The sequence below is a fragment of the Macrosteles quadrilineatus genome, unplaced genomic scaffold (assembly GCF_028750875.1).
Source record: "Macrosteles quadrilineatus isolate MER2022 unplaced genomic scaffold, UCM_ALF_1.0 Scaffold_1__1_contigs__length_201487025, whole genome shotgun sequence".
NCBI lineage: Eukaryota > Metazoa > Arthropoda > Insecta > Hemiptera > Cicadellidae > Macrosteles > Macrosteles quadrilineatus.
Window position 1 is genome coordinate 160,272,647 of NW_026542594.1, and position 15,181 is coordinate 160,287,827.

Genomic DNA, 15,181 nt, shown 5'->3' on the forward strand with positions numbered 1-15,181 from the left:
GGCTGGATCTTTGAAAGTGAACTTTCGTATAAATGGTTCGAATATAACGGCTTAAAAAGAAAAATCACACAGAAACCCCTTATTGTATTAAGTGTATCCTGGACCGGCTAAGTGTGAAGGGTAGAACCTTGAAATGTTTCCAATCCTACTTCCAACCAACAATAGTTTGTAGTACAAATAGATCATTTAAATAATTCTGTGGGATCCGAAGTTGCATCAATCTTATTTTAAGAAAGATAAAGCTTGGGGTTCCACAGGGATCTATACCCTTTGTCTGAGCATGTGAACCATGTTGTTCTTTAAACATCTCTTCTTCAAGAGTTTTTGTACAGAGACTAAAAGCTATTTGAATAATGTTGGGACTTGATAGAAGAGATTCATTCAAGCAAGCTAGATTTTGATACCATAATGGCCGTTAAGGAAAACAAAGACTGAAAACTGTTCAAAACACTAATACCCACCCAACAAGAAATAGACACAACAGTCAAAATTATAATTTTCACAATAATCTATTATTTTCTGGTAACATAATAATTAGGAAAACATTCAAATTAAATAAAGAGGAAAACATAAATTAATTCTACCTAACCCGCCATGTTAAACTTCCCTATCACAAGCGTGATGTATACAACTTCCTTACTTCTCGAGTGATGCAAAGTTGAAAAAAACTCACTCGGTGAGGTAATGGAACCCATTTAAATAACATTGAGTGCTTAACTTAAAAATTATATCTCTATGGAGCCAGACGTTCAACGCTAGAAATCAGCTGTGCGCTTGAATGTTATTGTTATGCTTTAAAGTATTTTCCTAACCTAGCTTTTGTTTGTAAAAGAACGTTACTCTTAGAAGATGAGTGAAATGGATAATGAAAAATATTGTACGTTACCCCGTATATATTGTCGGGTCAGGTAAAATCTTGTACGTTACACGTTACGCAAGAGCGTGTTTACATCACTTAGGTGAATTATGCAACTCGCTTACGCTCGTTGCACAACATTCACTTGCGTGATGTAAAAACGCTCTTAATACACTTGTAATGTAAATAGCTATAAAAGCCAACTAAAAAAGTTATTTTAAGGGGTCTTTACTTAATAACATAGAGGCTTATAAATGTTTTATTGTTGTTTATTAATATAATAGTTTATTAGTTTTATTTATTACTAGCTGTTGCCTGTCGGATTCGCCTGACATACTTTTGAGTTTGATCAAAGACTGGCTGAAGTTGTGACTTCACTACGGGCTAAAATGACCCTTTTATTTTCCTACAGTACCTACAAAGGGGGCATCCTTGCACTGATTATAATAATTTTTTTTTGTTTTGTTTGTTAAAAATATTTGTTGATTCAAATATATTTTCAAGAGCAGACTAGAGCATTGAATGGTTCCCTCAAAATCCATTCATCATTGGGGATTTCCATGACTTTCCATTACTCTTTGTCTAATTCCATGACATACAATGACCAGAATTTTATTCCATGACTATCCCTGACTTTCTAGAATGTGGACACCCTGTATTACATTATTTATCTACATTGTATCGAATTCCCTTATGATGGCAATTCGATACAATATAGATAAAATAAGATAAAAACTAAAGATGGATGTAATTTTAAATACTGCATGCATATATCTGCCTAATATTGAGAAAAAGTAGGTTGGGTAGCAAGTTGAGTGGAATTACTACAAGATAATACTTATAAAAACTCATAGTTTATTAACATAAAATCATAATTATGCTGGGTCATCTCCCTTGGTAGTCCTTGTGTATATAACTTGGGCATGATGTTTAATGACCTGCTTGATGAGTCCTGCAAAAAATCAAATACATTAGATTACTATTATAAAATAGACTGCAAAATCAATTAATAAATTAAGCACAAGGGTGAAATCATACCATCCCTCTATGATTATTTAAACTACAACCCTAACTTGACCTAGCCGCTGTCCTTCGTACATCAATGGGTATTTGAAAGAAATGTTCAACAACCGCTTTAAAACACAATGGTTGTCTGTAAATTAAGGTCTCCATCGATTTCCTTTCACAACTATGTAAGACAGACTAATGTTGTGTGTTTCTGAATTCATAAACTACTATTATATGAGGGTCACCAATCCGATAGGATGATTAGTCTAGTCATAGTATAAAACATAAATATATTAATGCTCCCACCAAGTATGAATCACATTCTGTGATTATTTCTGTAGGAAAGGGGTGAATTCCTGTTGGCTAGAATAAACTTAGTAGTGGGTGAAGTATAGAAAACGTTGAACTAAATCGCTCGGCTGATGACAACATAACAATCAAGTCTCCTCGACCGCAAAAGATGTTTACAAAGGAGTAGCGGGAATTTAACCCCCTTTTATGATTTTGTTGGTTTGATTCTACCTGGTTTTGGCCTGATACCCGATGTAGGTAAGCAAGTCTTGCCCGCAGACCGCTAATAAAATGGAATTATTTATTAGCTGGTGTCCTAGCCTCCTAGGTCTATTTGTCGATCGGATTGTCAAAAACAAGGCGTTTAACAAAGGGTTCATCCAGTTAAAGCAATACCAGGTGTACAGTATTTATAATTTTCAAAGTTCCAGCAACCAAAGAATCACAAAGGGGCCTTTCTAGTGTGAGCCGCCGGGGGCCACATCGACCACCGCCCTTGTGGGGTGTTGGAGGTAGATGTAAAAGTTTTGGTCAACATAATAAAAAATTTAAGTAGTGGGCAGCAATAGAACTACTTAAATAAATATTTTAAGTTGATACATGCAGTTCTGCTCATGCAACGCAGGTCTCAGATTTGACCATCTTGCTTAGACGTGATGAAAGCAAACATTAGACATCACACAATACAAATTGTAATGAGGGTATCCACCAGGCCAACCAGAAAAAATTCGGGAGTAATTCCAGGTAGTTCAGGTCGTTTCATTCTAAATTTTCCAACGCGTTTTTGCAAAACTTCCGCATTGCTGTTTTAGCGCATAGACAGTTCGCTATTTTAGTTATCGGAAAAAGCATTCTCGATTAAAGAAACAAAATTTATGATTACAGTACCCTACACAAGTATGCAATTTGTATATAGGCCTACCTATTACTTATTAAATAATTAGAAAATTAAACACTAAACCTTGAATTTGAATTAAGCAATAACTTCTTTTAAAATAGTGACAATATTTATCCAGGGTGTATACTATTTTTTGAGAGTGAAATTTCAGGTTTTTCCTGGTTTTACAAAGTTTTTCTCCAGGTTCCCGCGTGAATGTGTCCCACGAGAACATTACATCAATTCCAATATAATATCAAATATTATCTTTATTGTTCATGAAAACATTATCATTACGTAAAAATACTTAATATCTGCCGCGGTCGTGTGTTCTCCTTCCATGGTGATGACAAACATCATCACTTACTTAAAAAATCGTGGCAAAATCCTATACATCTCCGTACTCGTATACATTATCGTCGTCTCACGCAGTCACGGAAACGTCGTCATTGTCATTCGCGATCGCAGCAAATCACAAAAATCTTCACGGTCATGTAGACATCATCATTGACATCCGCGGTCACAGCAAAGTCATTGTCGCCATCCGTGATCGCGGCATCATCACGAAAATCTTTCACGGCAGAATAGATGTCATCGTCGTCTCCCACGGTCACGGAAACGTCATCTTCTTCGTCTCTAATGGCGACTAAGTTATGAATATTTCCTGCGGAAGTGTAGGCATCATCATTGAGGTCGTCTGCGATCACTGCAAAATCACGAAAATATTCCGCGGTAGTGTGGACATCATCATCGTCATCCACTATTTCGGCAAAATCATCAATATTTCCCGCGGCAGTGTAGACATCATCCTCGACGTCATCCGCAATCAAGGGAAAATCACGAAAATCTTCCACGGCAGTGTAGACGTCATTGTCATCTCCCGCGGTCACGGAAACGTCATCGTCTTCGTCCACAATCGCAGCAAAACCACTAAAATCTTCCGTGGCAGTGTGGACATCATCGTCGCCTCCCTCGATCATGGAAACATCATCATCATCGTCCGCAATGGCAGCAAAGTTATGAAAACTCGCCGCGGCGGTGTAGATATAATCATCGTCGTCGTCCGCGACAGCGGGTAATTACAAAAATGTTCCGCGGCAGTGTAGACATCATAGTCGTCTCCCGCAGACACGGAAACATCATTGTCGTCGTCCGCGATTTCAGCAAAATCATGAATATTTCCTGCGACAGTTAAGATGTCATCGTTGTCTTCCGCGGTCACAGAAACATCATCGTCGGTCGTCCGCAACTGCGGCAAAGTTATGAATATAAGCCGCAGCGGTGTAGACATCATCGACGTCGTAGTCCGCGGTTGCAGCAAAATCACGAAAAATCTTCCGCGGCAGTGTAGGCATCATCGTTGACTCCCACGGTCACGGAAACATCATTGTCGTTGTTCCCGATCGCAGCAAAATCATCAATATTTCCCGCGTTAGTCATCGTCATCTCCCGCGGTCCCAGAAACATCAATATAGTCTTCCGCGAACGGAGCAGATGCGCGTTTTACCGGTGCTAAAATAAAAATCCCAGCTTTTTCAAGGTCCCTTCAAATTCACGGTTTTTCCCGGTTCTCCCGGTTGGTATAGGGTGAAGTGGGGTAAGGGTGACCTAAAAATTATAAAGTTCATCTTTACAATTTTTTTTCTCGGTTATTTCTAAAGTTAGAAACTTGAAATTTTTAACACTTAAACTTTGGAAATATCTTTATCGGTAAAAAAAAACCAATGTGATAAACTTATGCTTTCACAATTTTTGTTTACTTACAAAAAATGCCTGCCAGCTGTCACACTTGCCCCATGGGGTTGGGGCAAGTGTGATAGCGGCCTCTATAAAATCCTGTATCTCTTTTAATGGTAAAAGGGGCAATTGTGATAAATACCCAGTTAGTGCTCTTTCAGGAACATTTTGATTTAAGTCCCTACCATTCTTACTTTTTGAGATATTTACAAATGAAATAAAGACGTACAAATCTGCGGAAATTTGTAAAAACTTGCATCAGATCACACAGATTTACATCAGATTACATCAGATCACACTTGCCCCAGCCATTGAAAATTTCCGGGGTAAGTGTGACATGTGGTTTTAAATTTAATCATAAATTTGTACACGTTTTAAATATTTTTTTTCTAAAAGTTTAGCTTTAAGGCTCTTTAAAAATCTCAGTTTGATATAAATTGGTCAAAATTTTAAATGACTATAAACTAAACAAAATTTCTGAACAAACTTCGATTTTGACCTAAAATGTCGGACTTATAAAAACCAGTAACTAGATACCTTATATGTCAAACATTATTTCTATGACAAAACCAATTTTTTTCAGCGATTCCCAAAAACAAGATGGCCGGCTATCACACTTACCCCGCTGTCACACTTACCCCACTCCACCCTACATCCTGTTATCGTATCTCCGTACAGACACCTGAAATATAGATTCGTAATACCGAGCCTACTGATAATTTTAATTTTAACCAAATTTTCCTGTAAGGATTAAACACCCGTCTTTATTTACTTTTTAATAGTAGGTATGTAGTTTTGGAGTCATGGGTTGTTTTTCAAGTGGCTTGTGACAGAAATAATTAATGCAGAAATTACAAAAATTTCACATGGCAAATTCAGGGTGTCCACAGAAAATTTGTCATTAATTTCCATGACTTTCCATGACTATCCATGACCATTTACCATTGATTTCCATGACTCGCAAGCTTTACTCGAAAATTATAATATAACATACACAAACGAATCATACTGCCTAGACAAAATATTTATCAGAAAATACTGAAATATGTATTAACATATAACAATCTAGTACCATAGGTACAACAATAAGCTAATACAAACTCAAAACTCATAAACTAATACAACTGTAATACATTTTAATTGTCGAACATTTGTGAAAAATCCTGAAAAATGCTACAATAGTCGGGGTTACGGCCGATTAGAGCATTGAATAATACCCTCAAATCCATCCACCATTGGGGATTTCCATGACTTCTTGCCTATTTCCATGACTTTCAATGACCAGAATTTTTTTCCATGACTTTCCATGACTATCCCTGACTTTCCAGAATGTGGACACCCTGAAATTTAGGTTTTATAGCCTTCTAAACGCATTCAATAAAATACCACGTTAAAGGGTAAATGAAGATATTACAAAAAATATAAAAATAAAACTTTCTATAAGTGTCATTTTGAAATTTTCGGTCAAGCCATTAAATCATCTACCACTGTCATAGAAACACCATCATCGTTTTCCGTGATAACTGAAAAATCCTGAATATCTCCCTCAAGCACGGAAATATCACCACTGTCTTCCCGCCATTTGGAGTTTGTACATCATCATCGTCTCCCACGGTCACAGAAACGTTATTGTCGTCATGCACCAATTGCGGCAAAATCCCATGGCCGTTTGGGACACTATCATCATCTATCGCGGTCACGGAAACGTCATCGTCATCTCCCACGGTCACGCAAAACGTCATTTTCATGCGCTATTGCAGGAAATTGAAAATTCCCGGTAAATTACAAAATTCACGCATAATTCCCGGTTCAAAAAATCAGACATATAATCCCCCGTTTTCCAGGACGGTGGACAACCTGTTAATTTTAATTCCGTATTACAACTGCATACATTACTGTAGCTGTGAGAGGAGTTTGAAGAAGACCTTTTTTACAGATAACTTGTAACGCGGTTTTTAGGTGGTTATTAAAAAATATCCAGAGGATCACCCCCGTTATCAAAGAGGTGCGCTAAAAACACCAAGACAAAAATTGTTACTTGTTTGGCATCTTTTGGGAGGTTTTCTTAATAGGCTACTACTGTTGACTGATCACAACAAAATTGTAATGGCTGAGATTTCTGAATAATTACCGACACCAATTGTTCAAGACAACTCAGAGACTAGACAATCTGGAGTGTGAACTAGCAGCATTTGAAACTAATTTATTTAGGCTACTGTACAGTATTGCCAAGACATCTTTTCTCATGTTATCCTGTCTTGTTTTATTTTCAACAAAATTATCAATCAGACATTTCTTCATTGTTATGCCTTTGTCAGCTTTTACTTGTATCTAGAATAGAAATTAAAACTTGTGTTGTTAATCTAAATATTTTTAACATTAAAAAATTAATTTGATAGCACACACCTTTCTGTAGAAGTTCATCCAGTGCTCTACGGGCAAGAGATCCTCTCACTTTCAGCCTTTCACTAACTACAGATGGAGTGATCAATTTGTAGGAAGGTACTTCTTTTAACAGCTTGTCATACGTGGGTTTGTCAAACAAAACCTGGTTGTTTAGTTTATCTCTAACTTTTCCCTTGGACCACTTCTGTAAAGACAAAATCAAAATTAATTAACTCGTAAGCCTTATTTGTATTTAAGCAATGATATTTAAATGCTAAATGATTATAAACCCTCCACATCCCTTTGTGGTGCTTCAGTTGTGAGCGCAATTAGATCTGCTAACCTGACAAATATTTAGCTGTCTATTGGGGCAGATAAACAGCCCAATTTATTCCTAGAAGAAAATAACGTTAGGTTTAGGTAGTTTCTGGGGTTGCCACTAATACTTAAATGAGCAGTTCATATCATCAGGTACAAGTTCTATGTCAAGTAACAATGCAAATACAGTAGGTCAACTTGCCTTCTTCTTGGCTTTTCCTCCAGATCCTCCCTCTTTCTTCTTCTGAGTTTTTTGGGGCTGTTTAGAAGAGGACCCCTTGGAGTCCTTTTTTGGAGGCTGTAAAATTACATTGAATTAGGCAAAGCAACACATAAAGAGTAGATACAAAACCTCTAAGCTTACACACAATAAATTTGTATTTTGAGTCAATGGAAATTACTTCCTCCAATAACCCTACAATCTTATATAAAAAAAATTCTCGTGTCACAGTGTTTGTCTGCAAACTCCTCCGGAACGACTTCACCGATCGTTATGAAATTTGGTGTGTAAATTCTGTAGGTATGCGAATCGGACGTAAACTATTTCCCGTTTCGAAATTCTTAAAAGGGCTCCGCCCCAGTGGCTCTGGAGTTTCCCATGTTAACCTTATGAGAAATGGAATTAATGAATCTTAACAGCTGTTTCAATTGAACAAGTTGGTTCTGTTCTATGATGTTCAATAGCATTAAAGTTACAAGGATTACCAACAGGGTGCAGCACTATTATTACTTTTACATTTATGACAACAGCTAATTTGCAACCAAAAGGCGAGTGAGCGTAGCGAACGAACTTCAACCTGGAGGCGAGTTAGCGTAGCGAACGAGCTAACCTGAAGGCAAGTGAGCGCAGCGAACGAGCTCCAACCTAAAGGTGAGTGAGCGTAGCGAACGAACTCCAACCCAAAGGTGAGTGAGCGTAGCGAACGAACTTCAACCTGGAGGCGAGTTAGCGTAGCGAACGAGCTAACCTGAAGGCAAGTGAGCGCAGCGAACGAGCTCCAACCTAAAGGTGAGTGAGCGTAGCGAACGAACTTCAACCAGGACGTGATTGAGCGATGCGAACGAGATCATCTTGAAAATTAAACGTAACGGTACTTTCTTCCCATCGGTCTGTCTTAGGGGAAACCTATAACTTAGGCGATACGAAGTTCGCCGGGTCAGCTAGTCTTATATAAAAATTAGGGTCCAGGCCAACATTGTCCCACACATTGCTTGATTCAAAGCAGCTGGAGCAGTACTGGAAACTTTAAAAATTAATTTATGGGTTTTCACTGTCATGTAGAATATTATTGTTAGGCTTTAAGTTGATTAGGGTCAAGATGCTTTGGTTTTGTAAGCACGGCCATCACAGCCACAGCACATCATAGGAAACCGCCAAGACAAATACAAAACGGTACACCAAGCAAGCAGCAATGAAAGTTTTGTGTGGTAAAAAGTCAACAGTCTTACAAAGTGGCACTTTGCTCTTTAGAATTAGTTTTAACACAAACTAGCTACGGTAAGTTAATTTCTCAAAATTTTACTTTGCTCACTTTTTTGCAATAGGCCTAATTATGTTAAATTCTTTAGAGTTTAAAACAAATATTTTTCGTTAACCCTTAGAGTGCCAGGCGAGAAATAAAAGTAACGCTCAAAAAATGCCGATGATTATTCCCGAAGGTCGCGCTAAAAATGCCGAGCGCGATCTGGCGATTTTTAGGTTAAAATTTCGTAAAAATCAAATTTTTGATATTTCGACCAACGAAAATTGATGTATCGCATCTAGTAACTTTCGACTCAATGTTAATATATGGGTTAAAAGAATCCGAGTATCCATTCGGTTGTAATGACAACTGTTCGATCATTACGAAACGTCCGGTCAGCCGGACGTTGGCACTTTTGGCTCGTTTTAAAAACGTCCGGTTCCCCGGACGTTGGCACTCAAAGGGTTAAGTGAGCTGACTTTTGAGGTTACAAATGACATTGTTTATCAGTCTCCTATAATAATGCAGCTCAGCCACAAAAAGTCCTGAACTAAATGTTGTAGGTAAGTTCATTTGTAGAGGATGATTTGCACAGATAAATTATTTCAAAAAGGATGCTGCCACTTTGCTCACTAAACTTAGTTCCACAAATTATTTATTAGGCCGAACTTCTTTAAAAAAAAAACACAAAAAATGTGTAGGCCTAGTGTTAACATCTGCTAGGCCATCTAGGCTATTTGAAATGGCAAAAAAAAAAAAATGAGAATCCGAAATTCCAAAGATTGGTTTCTATCCTCGGGATTGAGATCAACAATAAGTCTTATATTATTTTTATTCTAGGATAATCATTTGATTCATGTATCTGATTGTTGCTATCAAAAACTTATTTAAGAGTTGTTAGCCATTGGAATAAATAGGTGGATAAATACATGAATCGGAGAGAACTAAAATTTAAACTATCTTCAGCTGATCACAAGGATGACAAAAATATATGCAACTTATATACCTAACTTATAATAGGCCTAAGTTATAATTAATCTAAGTTTATGAATTAAATTATTATTGACACGTAAGTTACCGCAATATAGTAATAAATTTTAAATAGTAATCATTGATGACCAGCGACTTACATATAAAAAGGCTGTGGTTTCTATCCATAGAGTGCCGTCACATATGTGCGAAAGCTGGTCACATTAAAATACTAGACTGACGTCGCATATTTGCGTCGGTGACCAATGTTATTAAAAAGGTTATATCTTCGTAACAATCTATTTGAATGCCCTGAATTCTCTGCAGCGGTACAGGGATGTCTATCGCATTGTACATTTCTTGATCTGTGGATATGATGAAATGATAGTTGGCAGCAAAACTGATTTTTACTTTGCTGCATCACTGGCCTGCAGTCTGTGTGTAGCCTACTGTTAGCCAAGGGACACCCGGTATGTGTTATATTAAATGTATACCTCGGGCTGTGGCAATGACCGCGGCACCAAAAATATGGGGCGATCAGTAGCGAACGTGTTAACTAAATTGGGATTGAAGTAGGTAATCTTGCATATTGATATGAAATTTAAGGCTTAGGCCTACAATTAAGTTGGTTGACAAAATTTATAAAATCATCAAGGTTTAAGTTAAACCAGAAAAACAGGGTAAGTTAGGCCTTAATAACCAACTTACAAAGGGAATTAATATCCAAAATACGATAGGCTAGGTTACTAGAAATCAAGAGAAAAGTTGTATAATTACAAGTTTCATCAATTAAAATCAATCATTACAAATTTGAGATCCTGGAGCGGTTTGAATGTTGGTTTGGGCAAGGCCAAATAGTTCTAGCGGCAACTAAGGGCCTAATTTATTAAGTGAAGGAGGGAGGTATTTACATGGATGGAGAGCAAACAGCTGGGTACTTTCCTGTGAAAGGGAACATTGACTTAACCCTTTAGCCGCCACGATTCAATTTATCGGATCGCAGTAAGTGAAAATACAATTTTCAATAATTTGGTGGCAAGTGGAATTGATGTGGACGATGGTGAACTGAGTGATAGTTTTGTTAATGAAATTGATTTGTCATCTCCTGAACTCCCGGCTTCATCTGACGACGATGATGAATCTGATTATTTAATTCCTGAATCTCTTCCAGAGTTATTTGGCGACGACAGTGATGCAGATCCTGACTATTTTCCAAGTGATCGACATACAACATCTGATGAGGAATATGACATTGATGAAACTAGCACTTCAACTCGACGTAGGCCTACTACTGTCTTGCCTCCCAAACGACCCAGAGGTAGGCCTAAGAAAAGTACTCCTCAGGTTCCTGATGATAGGCCTGTTTTAGAAAATAATATGCCTCCCGAGATTACAGAAGGGGCCCTGAAGGGGAATGTCACTGTAGCAAGGCCTAGGCCTAACAAAGAACCTATTATTTGGGATCCTGTTGAAGAAGGAAATGATTCTCGGGCTGATGAAACTTTTATTTTTGATGAGATACCCGGCCCCAAACATTGCCCTGATGGTAATAGTAAACCTATTGACTACTTTAACTTGTATTTCACTGTAAATCTTTTGACCCAATTTGTATGCTCGTCGCACGACAACCTCTCTCCCAATGCTAGGGCTAGGAGCTGGAAACCAGTAACATTGATCGAAATGAAAGGGTTTTTAGCTTTAATATTCAACATGGGTCTTGTGAAAAAACCCACCATTGAAAGTTACCAGTTGAAGTTAGTTAAGTCCCTTTTACTGGTCAACCAATGATCTATTAGCTACCCCATGGTATAGAAAGATGTTTTCTAGAAATCGCTTTGAGTGCTTGTTGCAATTTTTTCTTGATTGACAATGCAAACCTACCAAAACCAGGAGAGCCCAATTATGACCCCTGTGCAAAGTTTGAGCCTTTGGTACGTCATGCTAACCGGGTCTTCAGAACATAAGATAATTACACACCTCACAGGGAACTGTCGGTGGATGAAAGTCTCATCGGGACGAAAAGTCAATCCAAGCTGACGCAGTATCTACCCAATAAGCACCACCACAGGTGGGGCATAAAGTTGTGGATGCTGTGTGACATTGTCAGTAAATATTGTCTGGGTTTTAGTTGTTATAAAGGTAAAACAGAAGATTGGAAACCTGAACATGGCCTAGCCTACAAAGTAGTGATACAACTTTTAAAGCTAAACCGTACCTAAACAAGGGATTTTCCCTGTTTGTTGATAATTTTTTTATGTCTACCCCACTGGCTGATTACTTGTATACTAAATTAACCTTCATAACTGGTACAATAAGGAGAAACAGACAAGGAATTCCAGATGCCATGAAAGAAAAGTTTGAGGTTGGTCAAAGAATGTATCAGCGCAAAGATCATAAGTTGATGTTGGCATATCGAGAAAAGGCTTCGAACATAGAAGAACCCAGTTTTGCTTTTATGCACAAAATGTGTAGCTAAGTCAATCCAAAAAAGAAAAGTGAGAAATAACACAGAAATTGTCAAAGAAAAACCAGAAATGATTGACCTTAAATATAATTCTTACATGGGTTGCATTGATCACTCGGATCAGATGCTGTAGGTACGTTTATTTAGACGAAAGGCGTACAGCAAAGTATTGGAAAAAAGTAGTATTCAATATATTTGGAAGAATGATTTTGAATTCATACCTTTTATATAAGGAGAACAATAGCCTACAGGCAAATATATCAACAGACTTCAGATCACATTAGGACAAATTATAGAGGAATTGTCAAAAGAATGGCTCGAGCGAAGAAATGTAGCCTACCTGATCATCTCGCTGGAGGAGACCATCAAGTTGAAAGATTTGGTATGGAAACTCTTCCTGACAGAAAAGAGAGGACCTGTTGTGTGTGCAGTCCAATTACTTAGTTTGTCAGCAGGAGGGAAAAGGAAAAGATCAAGAACTGTGTGTGTACATTGCCAGAAAGGAGTACACGCGGTGTGCTTCACAAGTGTTAGGAAAAACAATTTGTTTGTAAATATTAGTGTTAGGGCCTAGTGGTTTTTTTCATAAGAAAGGTGTTTGAAGTTTTTATTCAAGTATTTTGTTCAAGAATATAACTTTTTTGTTGAAATGAACAGTGTTTATTGAATTTGTTTAGTGTAGAGTGCATCAATATGTAAATTGACGATTTTGCGGACAAAAATATAAATCTGCATTGCCAGCTTATTTTTCAAGGTAGCCTAAGACTTTGAAATTTAGACAAGATACTAACAACTGCATGTAGCCTACTTTCAGGAAATAATACTGAATGCTATGAAATATTTTTTTGGAATGTAGTTATTGCAAGTCAAAGTGCAAATTTTATATTTTTTTAATACATATTCGCGTAATATTTTTGATTTGTATAGTTTTTTTCACAAATGTTTTTATTATTATATTTTATATTATTGTGTAGGCTATTTAATTTACAACAAAACAAAACATAAAATAAAAAAATCTCTTCACAGATAAAAAGGTAGGAGCTATTTTTCTGCAACACTGCAATTGGATAAAAATGGCCTTGGTATTTTTAATTTTGCATAGGCCTATAAGTTATGTAAGTAAAATAGCTGGTGGCAAAAGGGTTAAATAATTAATAATGAATGCTCCCTTAAACAGGAACGTACCAACAGCTGTTTGAATGTGATACAAAACAAAGGTCTAGATTACAACACCTTTTATAAACAATTGGACGATAGAGCTGGACTTGGGAATTGGGCAACCAGTGTTGGGTAGCGGAGCTGGATAAACATAGCAGGTATAGGCCTATGGCTGGCAAGTCCACAAGGCCGTATGGCAGGGGGATAGGCCTAGGCCCCTCACTTAGTTTGCCCTGGTGCAAGGGGTAGCACTTGGTTTGACTTAAAACCCAACAATGTTTTCAAACTAGAGCTCCACCAACATAACAAGATTTGTAACTAAATTAAAGTTACAATAATACTGAAAACTTAATTTATGACGAACATTTAGGGCATAGGCTACTTAATTGTTAGGCTATGTACCTCAACACACCATTACTAGGCCTATACCTAGACATGCCCTAACCTATCATTTTAAATTCGCTATCGCTTTCAAGATAATGTAAACACCCCAAAGAATGTATTAAACACTTCAAAACAATATATTCTTAGATTATAGGTAAGAGTGAAACAATATTTACCATTATTTAACAATAAGATGTCGATAATGCACGCTCGACGACAGGTTCCAAGAGGTAAAGGATGTCACAAGAAAGAAGAACAAGAATCTGGAACTAAAACGAAAATGAAGCGTGGGCATGTTTTTCTTACTTCTTCCGACTAAAATAATTAACCGCGGGGTCTCATATCTTATAATTGCATAGCAAAAAATCAGTTATAACAAGGTTATAACCGTTATAACACGGCCACCTTTAACGGTGGTCGTGGCTATAAGCAAAGCCACACGTTTACGAAAAATTATAAGCTATGCCACAAGATCCAAGATTCATTGAGCCATTCAGTAATAATTTTCTATTGGCCACCCTATTGGCCAATTCACTAAAATTAACATCGACATTATTTCATAATTTCCTTTTCCTACAGTTACCTAACAATGTACATGTTCTCTCACTGATTTGAGAAAGCAAAGTGGCCAATTCGCTCATCAGTGAGACAATGTTAACATTGTCTCACTCTAATTACTTTGTCTCACTCCAGATTTGCAACGTGAACGCACGAAATAGTGAGCGCGTAACATGCAGACAAGGTTGTATGCGCGCGAAATACGTTGGCAGCACTGGCTGTAAATCAGCTGGTCAGCTGTTGTACTGTTGTATTTGTCACTTCACATTAAATGTTATATTAAAAGTTACTTCTGTGTAAAAATATGTTACGCTTATTCACTAATTTATTTGTTTTATGGTAACCGTAGGAAAAATATAATGTGCAACTCGAGTGCAAAGTACAATTTCCTCACTCGAGAAACCATTCCTCACTCGCCTACGGCTCGTAAGTAAGGATTTCTCTCGAGTGAGTCGATTGCTCACTTTGCTCACTAGTTGCACAAATAACTATTTCAATACAAAACAGGAAAAAAGAACAAATCTAAAAAAACCACACTCATACACATACCTACGACTACGGCCCTTAGGGGCCACGAATTTTATTTCAGGATTAATTTTGCCAACAGTGTCATTTGGAGGCTTCTGATTGACTATAATGAAGGTTTACTAATCGAAAAATTAGTTTTGTTCATTAAATAAAACTATAAATGCCTCAAATTCAATTTTATATTT

General features: G+C 37.2%; 1 protein-coding gene across 1 annotated transcript; it reads right to left on the bottom strand.

The window, feature by feature from the left end:
* Positions 1-1,691: 1,691 nt before the first annotated feature.
* LOC128983072 (40S ribosomal protein S25) lies at positions 1,692-14,212 on the bottom strand. The gene is made up of 4 exons (XM_054402220.1): positions 14,087-14,212; positions 7,675-7,770; positions 7,176-7,359; positions 1,692-1,808 (listed from the first exon to the last, which is right to left on the bottom strand). Exons 1-4 carry the CDS (start codon positions 14,087-14,089, stop codon positions 1,732-1,734), a joined length of 360 nt encoding a protein of 119 aa, XP_054258195.1. The 5' UTR covers positions 14,090-14,212; the 3' UTR covers positions 1,692-1,731.
* Positions 14,213-15,181: the final 969 nt, after the last annotated feature.